We start from the raw sequence: 14,988 nt of genomic DNA, 5'->3' as shown, positions 1-14,988 counted from the left end.
TGTTGTTTGTTATTTTGTCAGTGTTTTATCCCCTTGATAGGTTATAAGCTCCATGAGGGCAGAGCCTGTTTTGTCCATACTTCTATTTCACCTGACACCTCTGCTGATTCTTAACCTAAGATCTGTAAACTTAATTTAGTAAGAAAAATCGATCATTTCATTTAATATATGTTTCCTTTGTAATTCTATACATTTTATGTTCTACATTTTAAAACATTATTATGAGAATAACGGGTTTCACCAGGCTGCTAAAGGGGCTCATCTTATCAAAAAAATGGAGAACCTAGTGTTCTATCAGTTTTTACACAGGATCACAGAGTTAGAATAGGAGGGGCCCTCAGAGGTCATCCAGAGAGAGTATTTCCGCAGACCATATAGGGAACAAATGGCAAAGACTGGATTTGGATTGAGGTCCTCTGACTCTTAACCTGTCCATATACAGTAGGTATTTAAAAAATGTTAGTTAAATTAATTCAATAAATTAAATGAAAAGAACCCAATGACTCTGGATAGACTAAACCATGGGGTGGAGAGAAGACCTGGCATGATGCCAGGGGACTCGTGTAAAGATAGGGTCTGGAGCTAAAAGGTTTCTTTCATGCTAGTGAACCCAGTGTGTGTCAGGATCTTGGCAGCTTGTATCTTTGTAAATAAAACCTGAAGATTTGCAATATATATATGTGCATATATATATTGCAAATCTTCAGGTTTGCACATATATATGTATGCAAAATTCTAGACTCCTATCATCTGCCACCAGGAACTCAATAGGTAGTCAAACTCATTATTGACTGCAAAACTCTTTTCTGGCTTCTCTTCTTCTTTCTCTTTCTTTTAGTCACTCTCCATCTACCAGTCATTCCTTTGGGGACCCTTTTAAATCATTTGCTTTCATCTGTATGCACTGAGTATCAGTACATAACCTTTTAATATGTTAGGAGGTTGTCCCTGTTGGTAGTCAATAAAGTAATGTCCAGTTGGGAAAAAATCTTATTTAGTGAGATGGTACCAAAGGAATCTGGGTCATAAAGCTGACACACCATATTTCCTGAGTTTGTTCCTATCAAACAAATCAATTGTCAGAGTCTCATAAGGGATGGAACCTGCAAAATTGGGGTCTGGGTATCAATCTACCACAATCAGGTCATAAGGAGGACGCCATGTTGCCTTGGTTGGTGTGAGGTGCTGCAAGTGGCGATGAGGTCCTGGAAACAGGCCCAATGGGATGCTTTGAGCATCAGTATATAGCCTTGTAATACATTAGGACTTCCAGAAATAAATTGTTCATTTCTCATATATGTACCATGGTAGGCCCTGAGGGAATTACAAGATCAATGAACCTATTTCTTCCTTTATATTCTGCCTCATTAGATATAACAAAATTACCTTGTTTGTGTAATGTTTCATGTACGTTATGTAATTTCCAATAATCTTGCCAGATTTGGGGGGGGGGGGTGAAGGAGGATGGTAGGAGAAATTTGAACAAAATATGTCAGAAGCTGTATTTGAGCTTAGCCCTTCCATAGTCTGAGAGAGGCTCCCTATCCATGATGCCTGTTAAAGAATGATAAAATTGCCAAATATTAGGGGACCTCATCTCTTCTAGTTCAACCTATATACAAGTAGAAATAATATATGCACCAAGAGGTCATCTGGCTTCTACTTGAAGAACTCTAATTATACAGAACTGGCTATTTCCTGAAACAGACCAGGCCACTTTGTGACAGCTCTTATAATAACAATTTGCATTTCAATAGAATTTTGAATTTTATGGACTACTTTTGTTCTGTCCTCTGGACCAAGGAAACAAATTAACTTGACAGCCCTTCTGAGAGTTGTAGGTAGATATCTTGCCCAACCTGTGTCTTTTCTTCAGGCTAAATATCCCTAATTCTTTAGTGGCTCTTCCTATGGCATGGTTTTGCATCACCTTCTCCTGCTGGCATGGTTGTATATCCCCTCGCCATGGTGGTTGCCCTTCTCTGGACAGGTTCCAGTTTGTTAATGACTCTTCCAAAATATGGTACCAGGGGGCAGCTAGGTAGCACAGAGGCTAGAGTCAGGAGCACCTGGATTCAAATCTGGCCTCAGACATTTCCTAGCTGTGTGGCCCCAGACAAGTCACTTAACTTCATTTACCTAGTCCTTGCCCTTCTATCTTAGAGTTGTTATTAGGATAGAAAGTAAGGCTTTTTTTTTTTTTAATGTGGCATCCATAAGAGGACATAATCCTTAGATGGGGTTTGACCAGAACAGAGATCTGATCTTTCTCATACTGGGAGCTATGTTTCCATCATACTGAGTTTGCAAACTTACTGAAGCACTTGAATTTTTTTTTATTTAAATGAATTGATTTTTAATTATGTTTCTCTGATCTTATGCTTCTCTGTTTGATTTTTTTGAACCCAAGTATAAGAATTTACATTTATCCCTTAGTAAATGTCATCTTACTGGATTTAGCCAACCATATTTTTAACTTCCAGGTAAACACAAATTTAATAAGCTGACTTCTCACACCTTCATAACAATAATAATTTGGTTGGCGAGGGGGAGGGTGGATAGTATCAACCTGTGATTTTATCAGTGTAAGGAACTCATGATGTGGAAATATTCTCTTCTAACAAATAGAGATAACTTTTTTGTACACTATGATCTCAAGAGAGTTTGCTGGGACATTGAGAGGCTAAGTGATTTAACCTGGGGTTCAAAGGCAGACTCTTACCTGGGCCTTCCTGATTCCAAGGCTGGCCTCTTGATCTACTACACAAATCATAATCATTCATTCACACACAAGGTGTCCCAAAAGTTTTAGTGTAGTTTTAAGCTTTCATACCTTAGTGCTTAAAGTTTTAATCACTTAAAGCAGCCCAAAGACTTCCAGAACACTCTAGATAGTGATCTAAGGTTTGTAAAACACTTTCCCTCACAGAAACCTTATGGGTGAGCAACGTAAATATTATTATTCCTACTTATAGATGATGAGATTGAGGCTTATAAAGATTTAAATGGCTTGTCTATGGTCAAATAATTAAGGCCAAGCCTTAAGCCTGAGTTTTCCAACAGGGTTTATGAAATACAGGTTACCAAGCATCCAGTAGGTTTTCCAAGTCACTGAAAATTAGAATCCAAGAGCTCTGCTTTTCCTCTAAGGACCTCTTTCCATTAATTAACACTTATTGGATCCAGTCCATCAGCCAGTTGTGGACTTTGTCCAGAACTTTGTCAAATAACCTTCCTGATATATATGGATATATGTAGTATACACACACATACATGTGTATACGGGCAATTGAGTGGTTTGTTCAATAAAGTGCTGGGCTTGGATTCTGGAAGACTCACTTTCCCAAGTTCAAAATTATTCTCAGATATTTACTACCTATGTGACCTTAGACAAGTCACTTAGCCCTATTTGCTTCAGTTTCCTCACCTGTAAAATAAGCTACAAAAGGAAATGGCAAACAACTCCAATATATTTTCCAAGAAAACCCCAAATGGGTTAACAAAGAGTTGGACATGACTGAAATGACCAAAGAACATCTCTCTCTGCCTCTGTCTCTGTCTCTCTCTCTCTCCATATATGTACATATATACATATGTATGTAGATTGACAGATCTACCTACCTATTTATATTGAGATATAGAATATCTAGATCTCCAGACTTATAGATGCCGATGTAGATAATGATATCTATAGATCTAGATATGAGTGCATCCACCATATTCACCTAAAATACTACTCTAGTGGATAGAAAGTTAAGGGAAGTTAATCTGGCATAACTTGTCCTTCATGAATTTCTATTAAGTAGTAATGATCACATTTTTCTTTTCTAAGTGCCCCACAAACTGTCCCTTCTTCAGTCTCTTCAATCCACCCCTTTTTTTCCCAGGCACTGACAAGATTGCTAGTCCCTGGTTTTGATTATCTGCTGCCGTCTTCTTAAAAATCAGGATGTCATTTTCCCAGCTCTGTCTGTGGTGCCTCCACCAATGCCTAGGATTCCTTAAAGCAGAATAAGGTAAATCCAGTGCTATTATTCCATTTTAGATGAGAAACCAAGGTTTAACAAGCCTGGCTGAATTGCTGATGTCACTCAGTGAATGTAGGGTGAGCCAGACTTAGTTTCTTGATTCCCAGTCCTTTGCTCTTACCATACGGCTTAAGAATATCAATAGCCCTTGTAAACTGAAGGAAATTAAATGACTTGTCCTCAAATTATCTGTGTATCAATAGTCCCAGAAGGTTCTAGAACTATGGACCTATGCTCCTAAAGCTCTTCTCCACTTTTTCCATGTTAGTACTAACAATTTCACTGCAGAATATTCACTCTCTCATCAGCTTTTGCTCCCATAAAATTCAACCCCAAGAAGAGAGAAGAATGGCGGGATATGGAAAAAGGGTAGCTCACAGCATGATGTGTAGTTCCTCCAGCCGGTGACAGCAATCCCTTGGGTCTGGCAGGTGCTAGCATAGTTCTGCAACCAACTGCATGCCGTCTGCACAGCTCCTCCATCAATACAGGAATCAAACAAGCAGTTCTTGTAGAAGAAACTGGGATTGACTTTGCTGTGGCACTTGGCAAAGCCTGCATTCTGGTTGGGGATCAGGCTGCAAAGCTGCTGAACTTTGGAGAAGCCTTCCACCTTGGCACAGGATGGGCAGCGGTCCCCACAACCCACCTGGCAAAAAGTGTCCCTCTTTACCCAGCTCTGCCCAAATTCATTGACACTTGAGGCCATTAGGCCCATGGGCATCTCTAGGTCATCATCAGGATTCCCATTGTAGCGGCCACATAGGCCAAAGGTGCCATTTTGCATGTTCCGGGGCACAGTGACCGATAGAAAAGTTTTCCAATCATATACGACCTTCAGCCCAAAATCAGTTTCCACTACCACATGGAAGCCAAAGGAAAAGATGTTAATTTTTCCTTGACTGAGCTTCAGGGGTAGATACAAACGCTCATTATTGACCTGCAAGAAGGAAAGTGTTAAGGTAGAAAAAGTCAGTTTTCTCTAAGATGTCCCAAATCCTATCCTAGTGGTTGTTTACTAAAGGGCCTTAGAAGTTTTGAGTGAAAAATTTAAAAGACCCTAAATAAGAGGCAGAGATGGCATATACTGGGTCAAAACCTTGCTACCATCTTACAGCCCCTCATACCCCAAAGGAAAGAGCTCAAGGCTCTGAATCCAAGAAGGAGTCTTGAGAATAGCCATGCCCCCCCAGTTCATTCAAACCTAGCTCTGCAGCCATCATTGAGAGGAACAATCACAGTGGAAAAGGGACCCATCTTTTTTGCGAAAACCAAAACTAACTGCTGACTCGCCACCACAGACTGGTAGGTAAGCCCAAGAGCCCCAGAAGTCATGGCAACTCTTGGACCAGTAGCCTCACAGATATCATCCTAAAGACGCCAGCTGAATGCTACTGTAGATGCTCCAGCCACAGCTACTGAAAGTCTGCAAAAGAAAGTCTTTAACACCAAAATCTTTGGCACTTTGGCTCTCAGTAACCAGCATGGCTCAACATCAGAAACTGATATGATTTTATCAGTGGAAATTATATTAAAGAAGAAATGTTATCATTTGCTTTGCCATTGCCCACTAAGGACAATGGAGTCTTTCCATCTGACTTGCTGCTGAAATTTTCTTGTGTGGGTTGTTTCCCCTATGAGAATGTGAGCTCTTTCAGAGCAAAGGTTGCCTCTACCTTTCTATTTTTATCCTAGCACATAGTATAATGCATTGCACATTGAAAATACCAATTCATTTTTTTTCTTTTTTTAATGCTTACTTTCTGTCTCAGTAACAACTCTACAACAGAAGGGCAAGGGCCAGGTAAGTGACTTGCCTGTGATCACATCCAGCCATGAAGTATCTGAGGCCAGATTTGAACTCACATCCCCCTGACTCTAGACCTGGCACTCTATCCACAGGGACACCTAACTGCCACTTATTCACTTATTCTTTTGTCCACTATATTTCTTTGTATTTGCCACTATTTCTGGTTTTCAGATTTTTTCTAATCTCCTATTATGATTTGTCACAGATTTAAATAACTGTTAATACCTTAATGACTACTCTTGATATTTATAGAACACCTATTCCCTAAAAATGTAAATTGTTTTTTGGTGTCTGTGAAAGGGGATACAAGTTAAAGATTTCTGAATGCTGAGAGACAGAACCAAAAACTGAGATTGTCTAATGCCATTCTTAATTTGAGTTTATTTTAGAGAAGTAGAAAATCATTAATTCCTCAGCTGTATAATAAAGTCAATTGGATAAATGCTTTCAGATCCTTTTGGAAAAGAGAATATGTATACTTCAGTCCAAAAATACCATCTAAGACTCCATCCATGATAGCAACTTCATTGAAAGGCTATTCTTCCAAAGAATTGAGCCAAGTTTTTTGGGTTTTTTGTTTTTTTTTTAGGGATGGGGATGAACATTTTATTTCATTGATGTTGGGATCTTCCCCCTCTGTTGATGCAGACCAGTAACTACTCTGCAATTACAGGAAGAATTCCTGTAGTACTAATAGAATATGGGGCAGCTAGATGGTGCAGTGGATAGAATGCTGGGCCTGAAGTTCAAATCTGGACTCAGACACTTACTAGCTGTGTGACCCTGGGCAAGTCACTTAACCCTACTTGCCTCAGTCTCCTCATCTGTAAAATGAGCTGGAGAAGAAAATGGCAAACTTCTCCAGTATCTTTACCAAAGAGACCCCCAAAATGAGGTCATGAAGAGTTGGACATGACTTAAATGACTCATCAACGACAACAACAACTGATAGAGTAAATGATTTGCTTAGGGTCACATAACTGGTATATATCAGAGGTGAAACTTGAATCCAGGACTTTCTGACTCTAGGGCTTGTTTGCTATCCATTGAGGTTTACTATGTGGGCAAAGGGAGGACAGATGATAAATATCCTGGTCTGAATGGATAGCATTTATTATTCATAAGGAGTTGGGACTAGTGTTGCCAGTATTTTTCTGGCTCGTCTGGCTATTTTATCACAAAAGCTGGTTGCTTCTTGCTAATACATCATATTAGGGTTTGGGCAATCCTAGTTGGGAATGGACTATTTGCTTCCATTTTTCATACCTCTGGACTTTTTATCACAATGTCCTCCCTCTAGGTGGGCCAGAATAACAGGCTAAATTTTTCCCAAAATAAGACCATGCTCAGCCCACTGAAAAAGAAATGTTTTCTGAAGAACCATCTGCTAACCTTTGAATTTGAGCATAATGTTAGGAACTCTAAGCTGGGTTGTATATTTGTACAAAGCACTAAACATTCGTGGTAGGCTCTATGGCCCCACTTTCAAAGTCACATAGCTTGGGAACAGAGATAGCCTTCTAATCTAGATGAAATAGGTGACTGGATGTCACCTGATAAGAAATATCTCATTTACTGGCCTACTATGGTACCGCCCTCTCTCCCACGAGGCCCCAAATACTCACTGTAGTCATTTCTCTAGATCAGACAGAAGGCCACTATTTAAATGCATGTTGGAGACAAAGGGAGAGAAAGCCCTGGATGGGGTATTTCTCCTCTAGTCTTCTCCTCCTAGTACAGATTGTTTTGTTGGTCAGATTAATTCATTATTTTACAGGACACAGAAAGCCTAGCTCTGATGGAGGGTGAGGTGGAGGTAGCAGAATGAGATGTAGGACAAATAGCATTATGCCAAATTCATTGAGTACAGATTCTAAGGGAAGCCTAGAGGTGGTGCAAAGATATGGCCAGCTGCCCCGCTCCAAGATGGCAGGATCCAGATGGCCATGGAGCAGAAAAAGGGCTTTCTCTCTGCTTCCACTCTGTATGCCACACAAGAATACCACTTTTAAGAGATGTATAATAAAGAAAGTGAATATGGGACAAGCCTAGAAGAATTTGGACAAAATTCATTGGTCAAAGAAAGAACCCCGGATAGAGGAGACATTTTGTCACCTAGAAAACAAAAGAAAATTGTCAAATAATATTATTTTCCAATTGGACTATGGATCAGACTAGTAAATAAGTCAAAGAACTATTTTTTAAAAACCCCAAGCAATGAACACCCACTGAGGGGGACCCTTCATTTAACATAAAATAAGGAGTTACTCAGTGAAGAACTAATTGGGGAAGGGGCATTAACACTTGAAGTCTAAAGGGAATGGTACATAGCTCATGGCCCTATTCCCCCTTATAACTATTCCTATGGAAACGCAAAGATATTTTCTCCAAGAGCTCAGGATTTTTTCAGCTTTGTTATCTTCCCCAATTCTACATTCTCTGTTCTTGGCTGTTAGGCCTGGAGAAATAAGGAAGGAGGAGAGAAACACTTTAGGGACCCAATAGGGTTGAATTAAACTAGGCAACTAATGAGCTTGTCAGTGTTGGGGTTTGCTTTTATCTTTTCTGTCGTTCCTATTGGGAGCCCTGGAATAGGATCCTACTTTGACTCTGGGAAACTCAGATTCTGTTTGATTTGACTCATTCCCAAATCCCATGGATCCCTGCTTCTATCTTCACCAAGTTACTTCATTTCTGTAAAGAATAGAAGGGGTGGGAATAGAGGAATCTAAAAGGAGAAAAGAATAAGGGATACAGAGACAAGGTAAGAAGAGAAACAGACAGAAAGAATCCCCACCAGCTCTCCTCTCCATTCTCCTCACTTGCTGTTGAACATGGAAGGAAACTGTCCAGCACTCACTAACAGGGCCAACTACAAATTCATTTGTTTTGATCTCCCTGGAATTTGTACTGTCTCCAAGGCAATGCTTTCATTCATCCCTAATTGGATTTCTATTTCATCCTTTCAGCAACTCTTCTAACTTTTTCTCCTCTCCTTAAACACTGCAAAGCAACTTTCCTCATCTTCCTTTCAGCTCAAAACTTCACTTCATCCTTTATAAAGAATACAGAGGCTGTGAATGTCAACTCCCTATAAATAAGGATTATTTCAGTCTTTGTACAATTATCCCTTCCATATCATGACTTTCTTTTCATGGTTTTGATATATTATGGGTCAGTACAATAAATTAAATGAAATTTTGGGGGGGGAGTTTTGTGGAAGCTGTGGATGATACAAAAAGAAGTTTAGAAACTCAGAAAATGGACACAACTCAAAATTTACAATAAGGTACTGTAAACACCCCATAAAAGAAAAAGAAAAAATTCAGACTCCTTCTCTTGTACAAAAGGAAGGACAAAAAATTTTACAGGATTTTTAAGATCACTTGTGGGATAGGGGGCTCAACACCCCAAACCCAGATGATGCAGAAGGGATAACTGTCTGTTATCTCTGGGTGTTTAATAACATTGATTAATGGAGAAGCTCTCTTCTTGTCCATTCTACATCATAAAACCTTAGACATCATCTTTCATTCTCTTTTCTTTTACTCTAGTTCATGATGAAAGGGTAACCCTTTCTTACCAAAATCAACCAACTAATATGTTCTCTTGGTTTCATCCCTTCTTTCTCTTCCAGTAAAGTTTCCCTTTCCCCATCTCCCCACCCCCTGCCATCATTCCCATAACATCTCTTTAATATTTAATTTTTCCTTACTATTGATTCTTTTCCTTCTACAGATTTAACTAGTTCTCCCCATATCCTACTATTGATTCTTTTCCTTCTACAGATTTAACTAGTTCTCCCCATATCCTTAAAAAAAAGCCCTGACTCAACCTTTCATGTATCTCTCTTCCTTTCCACATTCAAACTTCTGGGGGGAAAGTTAAATTTCAAAGGAAGCTGGGAAGATCTCAATGTACTGATGATGATTGAAGTAAGCAAAACCAGGAGAATAATTTATACAGACAACATTATAAAGAACAGCAGCCTTAAATGACTATGGGAGGAGGTATTACCCAATTTTTAACATATTTTTTAATTTAAAAAATTTATTTTCAGTCCAAATTCTCTCCCTCCCTCCATCTCTATCCCCATCTCATTGAAAATGCCCATTATATATATGAAAAATATGCAAATAGTTGAAATGTGGAAATATGCAAAACAATAAAGAAAAAAGTAAAGAAAGTAAAAAAAATGCTTCATTCTGTACTCAGTTTATCAGATTGCTCTCTGGAGGTGGTAGCATTTTTCATCATGAGTTCTTAATTACTAGATCCAATAGTCTTAGACTTCATCCTTCTTTCTGTCTCGTGGCAAACAGAACACACTTTAGATAGGCTACTGGACTTGAATTCAAATCAGGCCTCTGATACTTACTTAGCTGTATGACTCTAGGCAAGTCACTTAACCAGTTTGCCTTAGTTTCCTCAACTGTAAAATGGGGATAATAATAGCACCTATTTCCTAGGTTGTTGAGAGGATCAAATAAAATATTTTAAGAGTGCTTAACACCATGCTGGACACATAGTAGGTACTTAATAAATACTTATTTCAAGAATTTATGACCAAACAAAAGACAGTATTACAAAATGTAAAATGAATAATTTTGATTATATTAAATTAAAATTTTTTGTATAAACAAAACAAATGTAACCAGTTAGAAGGGAAACAACAACCTGGAAAAAATTTATGGCAAATTTCTCTGATAAAGGTCTAATTTCTCAAAAGTAAAGAGAATTAAGTCAAATTTACAAGAATACAAGTCATTTCCCAATTAACAAATGGTGAAAGGATATGAACAAGCAATTTTCAGAGGAAGAAATTAAAGCCATCAATAATTATATGAAAAGGTGTTCCAAATAAATTTTGATTAAAGAAATGCATATTAAAATAACTACAATTGGATTGGCCAATATGACAGTAAAGAAAAGTGATAAATGTTGGAGAGGATGTGGTAAAATTGGGTCATTAATATATTGTTGGTGGAGGTGTGACCTAATCCAGCCATTCTGGAGGGCAATTTGGAACTAATTCCAAAGAGCTATAAAACTTGGCATGCACTTTGACCTTGTAATAGCACTACTAGGTCTGCATCTGAAAGAAACCATTATAAAAAGGAAAGGATCTACTTATACAAAAATATTTATAGCAGCTCTTTTTCTAGTAGCAAATAATTGGAAACTGAAGGGATGCACATCAATTAGTGAATAGCTGAAGAAATTGTGGTATTTGATAGTGATAGAATATTATTGTGCTATAAGAAACAATGAGCAGGATGATTTCAGAAAAAGCTGGAAAGACCTACATTAACTGATGCAAAGTGAAATAAACAGAACCAGGAGAACATTGTATGCAATAACAGCAATATTGTAAGATAATCAACTGTGAAAGACTTAGCTACTCTAAGTAATACATGATCCACGACAATTCTGTAGGACTTAAATAAAGAATGCTATCCATCTCCAGGGAAAGAACTGTTAGAATTGGAATGTAAATCAAAGCATATTATTTTCCACATTAGTTTATTTATGTTTTTATTTGGGGATTTTGGTTTTATATGAGTATTCTCTACAACAATGGCCAATATCAAAATATGTTTTGCAAAATAATACATGTATAACCCAGATCAAATTTCTTACCATCTCTGAGAGGGGGTAGGCAATGGAGGTATGGAGACAATTTAAATCTTATATTTTTGGAAAATGTTTGTTGAAAACTGATAATATTTGCAATTTGGAAAATAAAATATCTTTTAAAAATGCTTGTTCCATTCACCCTTGTTGACTGTCTTAGAATCCTGTTAACCACACTTTAATCTTCAATATTCTGGGAATTTTTTGACACTCCTCTGTGTGTGTGTGTGTGTGTGTGTGTGTGTGTGTGTGTGTGTCTGTGTCTGTGTCTGTGTCTGTGTCTGTGTCTGTGTCTGTGTCTGTGTCTGTCTGTCTGTCTNTCTGTGTCTGTGTCTGTGTCTGTGTCTGTGTCTGTGTCTGTGTCTGTCTGTCTGTCTCTCTCCTTCCTTGTACTCTTCTCTCTCTGGTCACTCCTCAATATCTTCGGCAAGGACATTATCCATGTTTTGTTCCTTAGCTATGGATATATTGCAAGACTGTCTCAGACCCTTTTCTCTTCTCTGCCTCTCTTTCTTCTTTTCATGATCTCTTCTGATCCAGTAAATTGGATTATCAACTGTGTAAGTGACTCCCAGATCTCTATTTCTATATCTGATCACTCTTCTGATCACCTGTCCTACATCACCAACTGCCTATTTAAACTGTATGTCCTGTAGGCATCTCAAATTCACCATGTCAAAACCAAAACTTTTTATTCCCTCCTCCCCAAATATACACTTTCTATAAACTTCCCTATTTCTAATCTCTAAGGTTCAAACCCTCCCTCAATCTCCATGTGCAATGAGCTGCCAAGTCTTATTGATTCTATCTCAACAACATCCCTTGCATCTTGAACCCTTCTCTTTGGTTCCATTGTCATCAACCTAGTTTAGGTCCTCATCACCTCTTGCCTGGATGACTGAAATGAGCTTCTAATTATTTTCTCTGCCTCAAGACTCTTCCCTTTCCAGTTATTCTGCCATACAGTGGCCAAATTGATATCTCTGAAGCACAGGCCTGACCTTGACACTGTCCTGCTCAAGACACTCCAGTGGCTCCCTATGGTTTTTAGAATAAAATACACATTTCTGTTTGACTAAACTTTTTGTAATCTGGCTCCAAACCTTCATTTCTAGGCACACTACTATCCTTCATTACTCTGTGTTCCAGCCAAATTGGTCTACTTGCTGGTTCATGGGTATGGAATCATAAAATTCTATCTTCTGACTGCCTTCGCACAATCTTCACTGCCTGAAAAGCTTAGAAAACAGCCTCCCTCATCTTCTTTACCACCTCATAAAGTCCCTAGCTAGCTTCAAAACTCAGCTCAAGAGCTATCTGATAACCTTCCTGATATCCCCAGCTGCTAATACCTTCCCCTGGAGATTACCTTGACTTTTTTGTCTATATTTTAAATGCACTTATATGTATTTATGTTGTTTTGGTCAGAAAAAGGGGGCTGTTCTATTTTTGCTTTTGCATCTCCCATCATTCCAGCAGGGTATCTGACATATAAAAAAGCCAATAAATTTTTAATTGATTTAATGTCCAAGGTCATTTATTGCATTGTAACATTGGACCTTTTTCTATTTCTTGTTCAGCATTCTGAACCTCAGTTTCCTTATCTGTAAAATGAGAAGGATGGAGCAGATAATCCCTTTCAGCACGAAATCCTATCATCCTAAGAGAGTTTGAGATGATGGAAGAAGTAAGGGAAAGCGAAGAAAAAAATGATTAACAATATTTGAAAATTTATGGAACACTTTAATTTTTGTTTTAAAGAATTTTACATTCACTATCTCATTTCATATGAGGAAGAAGACAATGAATGGCATTTCTAGTCATATAAAATGTTGCGGATTAAACTATGCATGGATTTTTCTAAATAGAAATTTTTCATTAAAGTAGGATTCAGAAGGAAAGAAGCAATTTAATAGGTGCCTACTATGTTCCAGGCACTGTGCTAAGAGCTTTACAAATAGTATTTCATTTGATCCTCATGACAACTCTGGGAGGTAGTATGTGCTATGATTATTTCCATTTTACAGAAGAAGAAACAGAAACAAACAGGCTAAATTAATTCCCTAGAGTTACAAGTGTCTGAGGTTGGATTTGAACTTTGATCTTACTAAGTTTGGCCCCAGAGCTCTATTTGTTGTACCAGCTAACTGCCTCTAGGAAATAATGAAGGAAGGAAATAATGAAGGAAGGAAGGAAGGAAGGAAGGAAGGAAGGAAGGAAGGAAGGAAGGAAGGAAGGAAGGACTAGTGGTCAAGAAGGATGCCAAAAACTGAAGGACAGGGAGGTGGGGGAGAGTAACTAATACTCTCTTTCCTTCCTAACCTCTGCCTCTCAGAAGGCCTGACTTTCTTTAGGACTCAGTTCATGCATTATCTCTGCCTCAATGCCTTTCCCTAATCTCCAGAGTTGCTAGAGCTCTTCCCCTTAAGGTTACCCTTCTATTTTATATCTTGTATGTACCAACTTATGGATATATATATATATATATGCTGATTAGTTAGTTTCATTAGAAAAAATCTCCAGGGGCAGCTAGAGAGTTCAGTGAATATAGAGTCAGGCCTAGATATGAAAGGTCTTGGGTTCAAATTTGACATCAGACACTTCCTAGCTGTGTGACCCTGGGCACATCACTTAACCCCCACTGCTTAGCTCTTACTACTCTTCTGCCTTGGAACCAATATACAGTATTGATTCTAAGACAGAAGGTAAGGGTTAAAAAATGTAATCTCCCTGAGAGCAGGGACTAATTTTGTTTGTTTTTGGAGTTTTTTTCTTTTATATCCTCAGTGCTTAGGATTATGCTTGCACATAATAAGTCTTTAATAAATATTTGTTGATCAAATGTATACACATAGGGGAAGGGGGAAGAGATATCTCTGGAGGTCAGACATTGAAGCAACTCTTCAGGAGGGCCAAAGTATGGGCAAAAGGTGAAAAAACAGCTTAGGCAAAGACTAAAAGACTGAAATTCACATAAGACAGCTCTTGGGTCTAGACAAAATTCTGTAACTATACTGAATGTACATTTATGTATGTATATGTATGTATATTTATGTATATATTCAGATGGAGTAAAAGGCAGCAAAAACAGTCTTACCCACACAATGGACCATCCATGGGATGGGAAGGATAATAACTTATAATCATAAAAATAGCTAACATTGATCTAATAATTTAATGTTTGTGAAGCATACTTTTCATTAGGCCATTCCTGGTCCTCCTTCCAAGTTGGTAGTGTCTCCCAAATATCTTGTATTTATTTATTTGTTTTCTATATATTTACAAATATGTGTATGTTTACATATGTACAAATTGCCTACTCAGAGAAACTTAAACTTGAGGACAAGGGACTTCTTAATTTTGTCTTTCTATCCTCAGAATATGGTATAAGGACTGGTACATAGTACAGATTGAAGTATTCCTTCCTTCCTTCCTTCCTTCCTTCCTTCCTTCCTTCCTTCCTTCCTTCCTTCCTTCCTTCCTTTCTTCCCTCCTTCCTTCCTTCCTTCCTTCCTT

The 14,988-nt window shown here is 38.2% G+C and overlaps 1 protein-coding gene across 2 annotated transcripts in view; it reads right to left on the bottom strand.

The window, feature by feature from the left end:
- The window catches only part of LOC123239132 (alpha-tectorin), a 165,210-nt gene that overhangs the window by 35,684 nt on the left and 114,538 nt on the right, over positions 1-14,988 (bottom strand). For both annotated transcript variants that reach the window (XM_044666406.1, XM_044666408.1), the window contains one exon: positions 4,407-4,968. In XM_044666406.1, the coding sequence (XP_044522341.1) occupies positions 4,407-4,968 (562 nt within the window). The remainder of the gene's footprint in view (positions 1-4,406; positions 4,969-14,988) is intronic.

This window comes from Gracilinanus agilis, chromosome 3 (assembly GCF_016433145.1).
Source record: "Gracilinanus agilis isolate LMUSP501 chromosome 3, AgileGrace, whole genome shotgun sequence".
Lineage (NCBI taxonomy): Eukaryota > Metazoa > Chordata > Mammalia > Didelphimorphia > Didelphidae > Gracilinanus > Gracilinanus agilis.
Note: the sequence above shows the minus strand (reverse complement) of the source record. Positions and strands in the feature narration are given on the sequence as shown.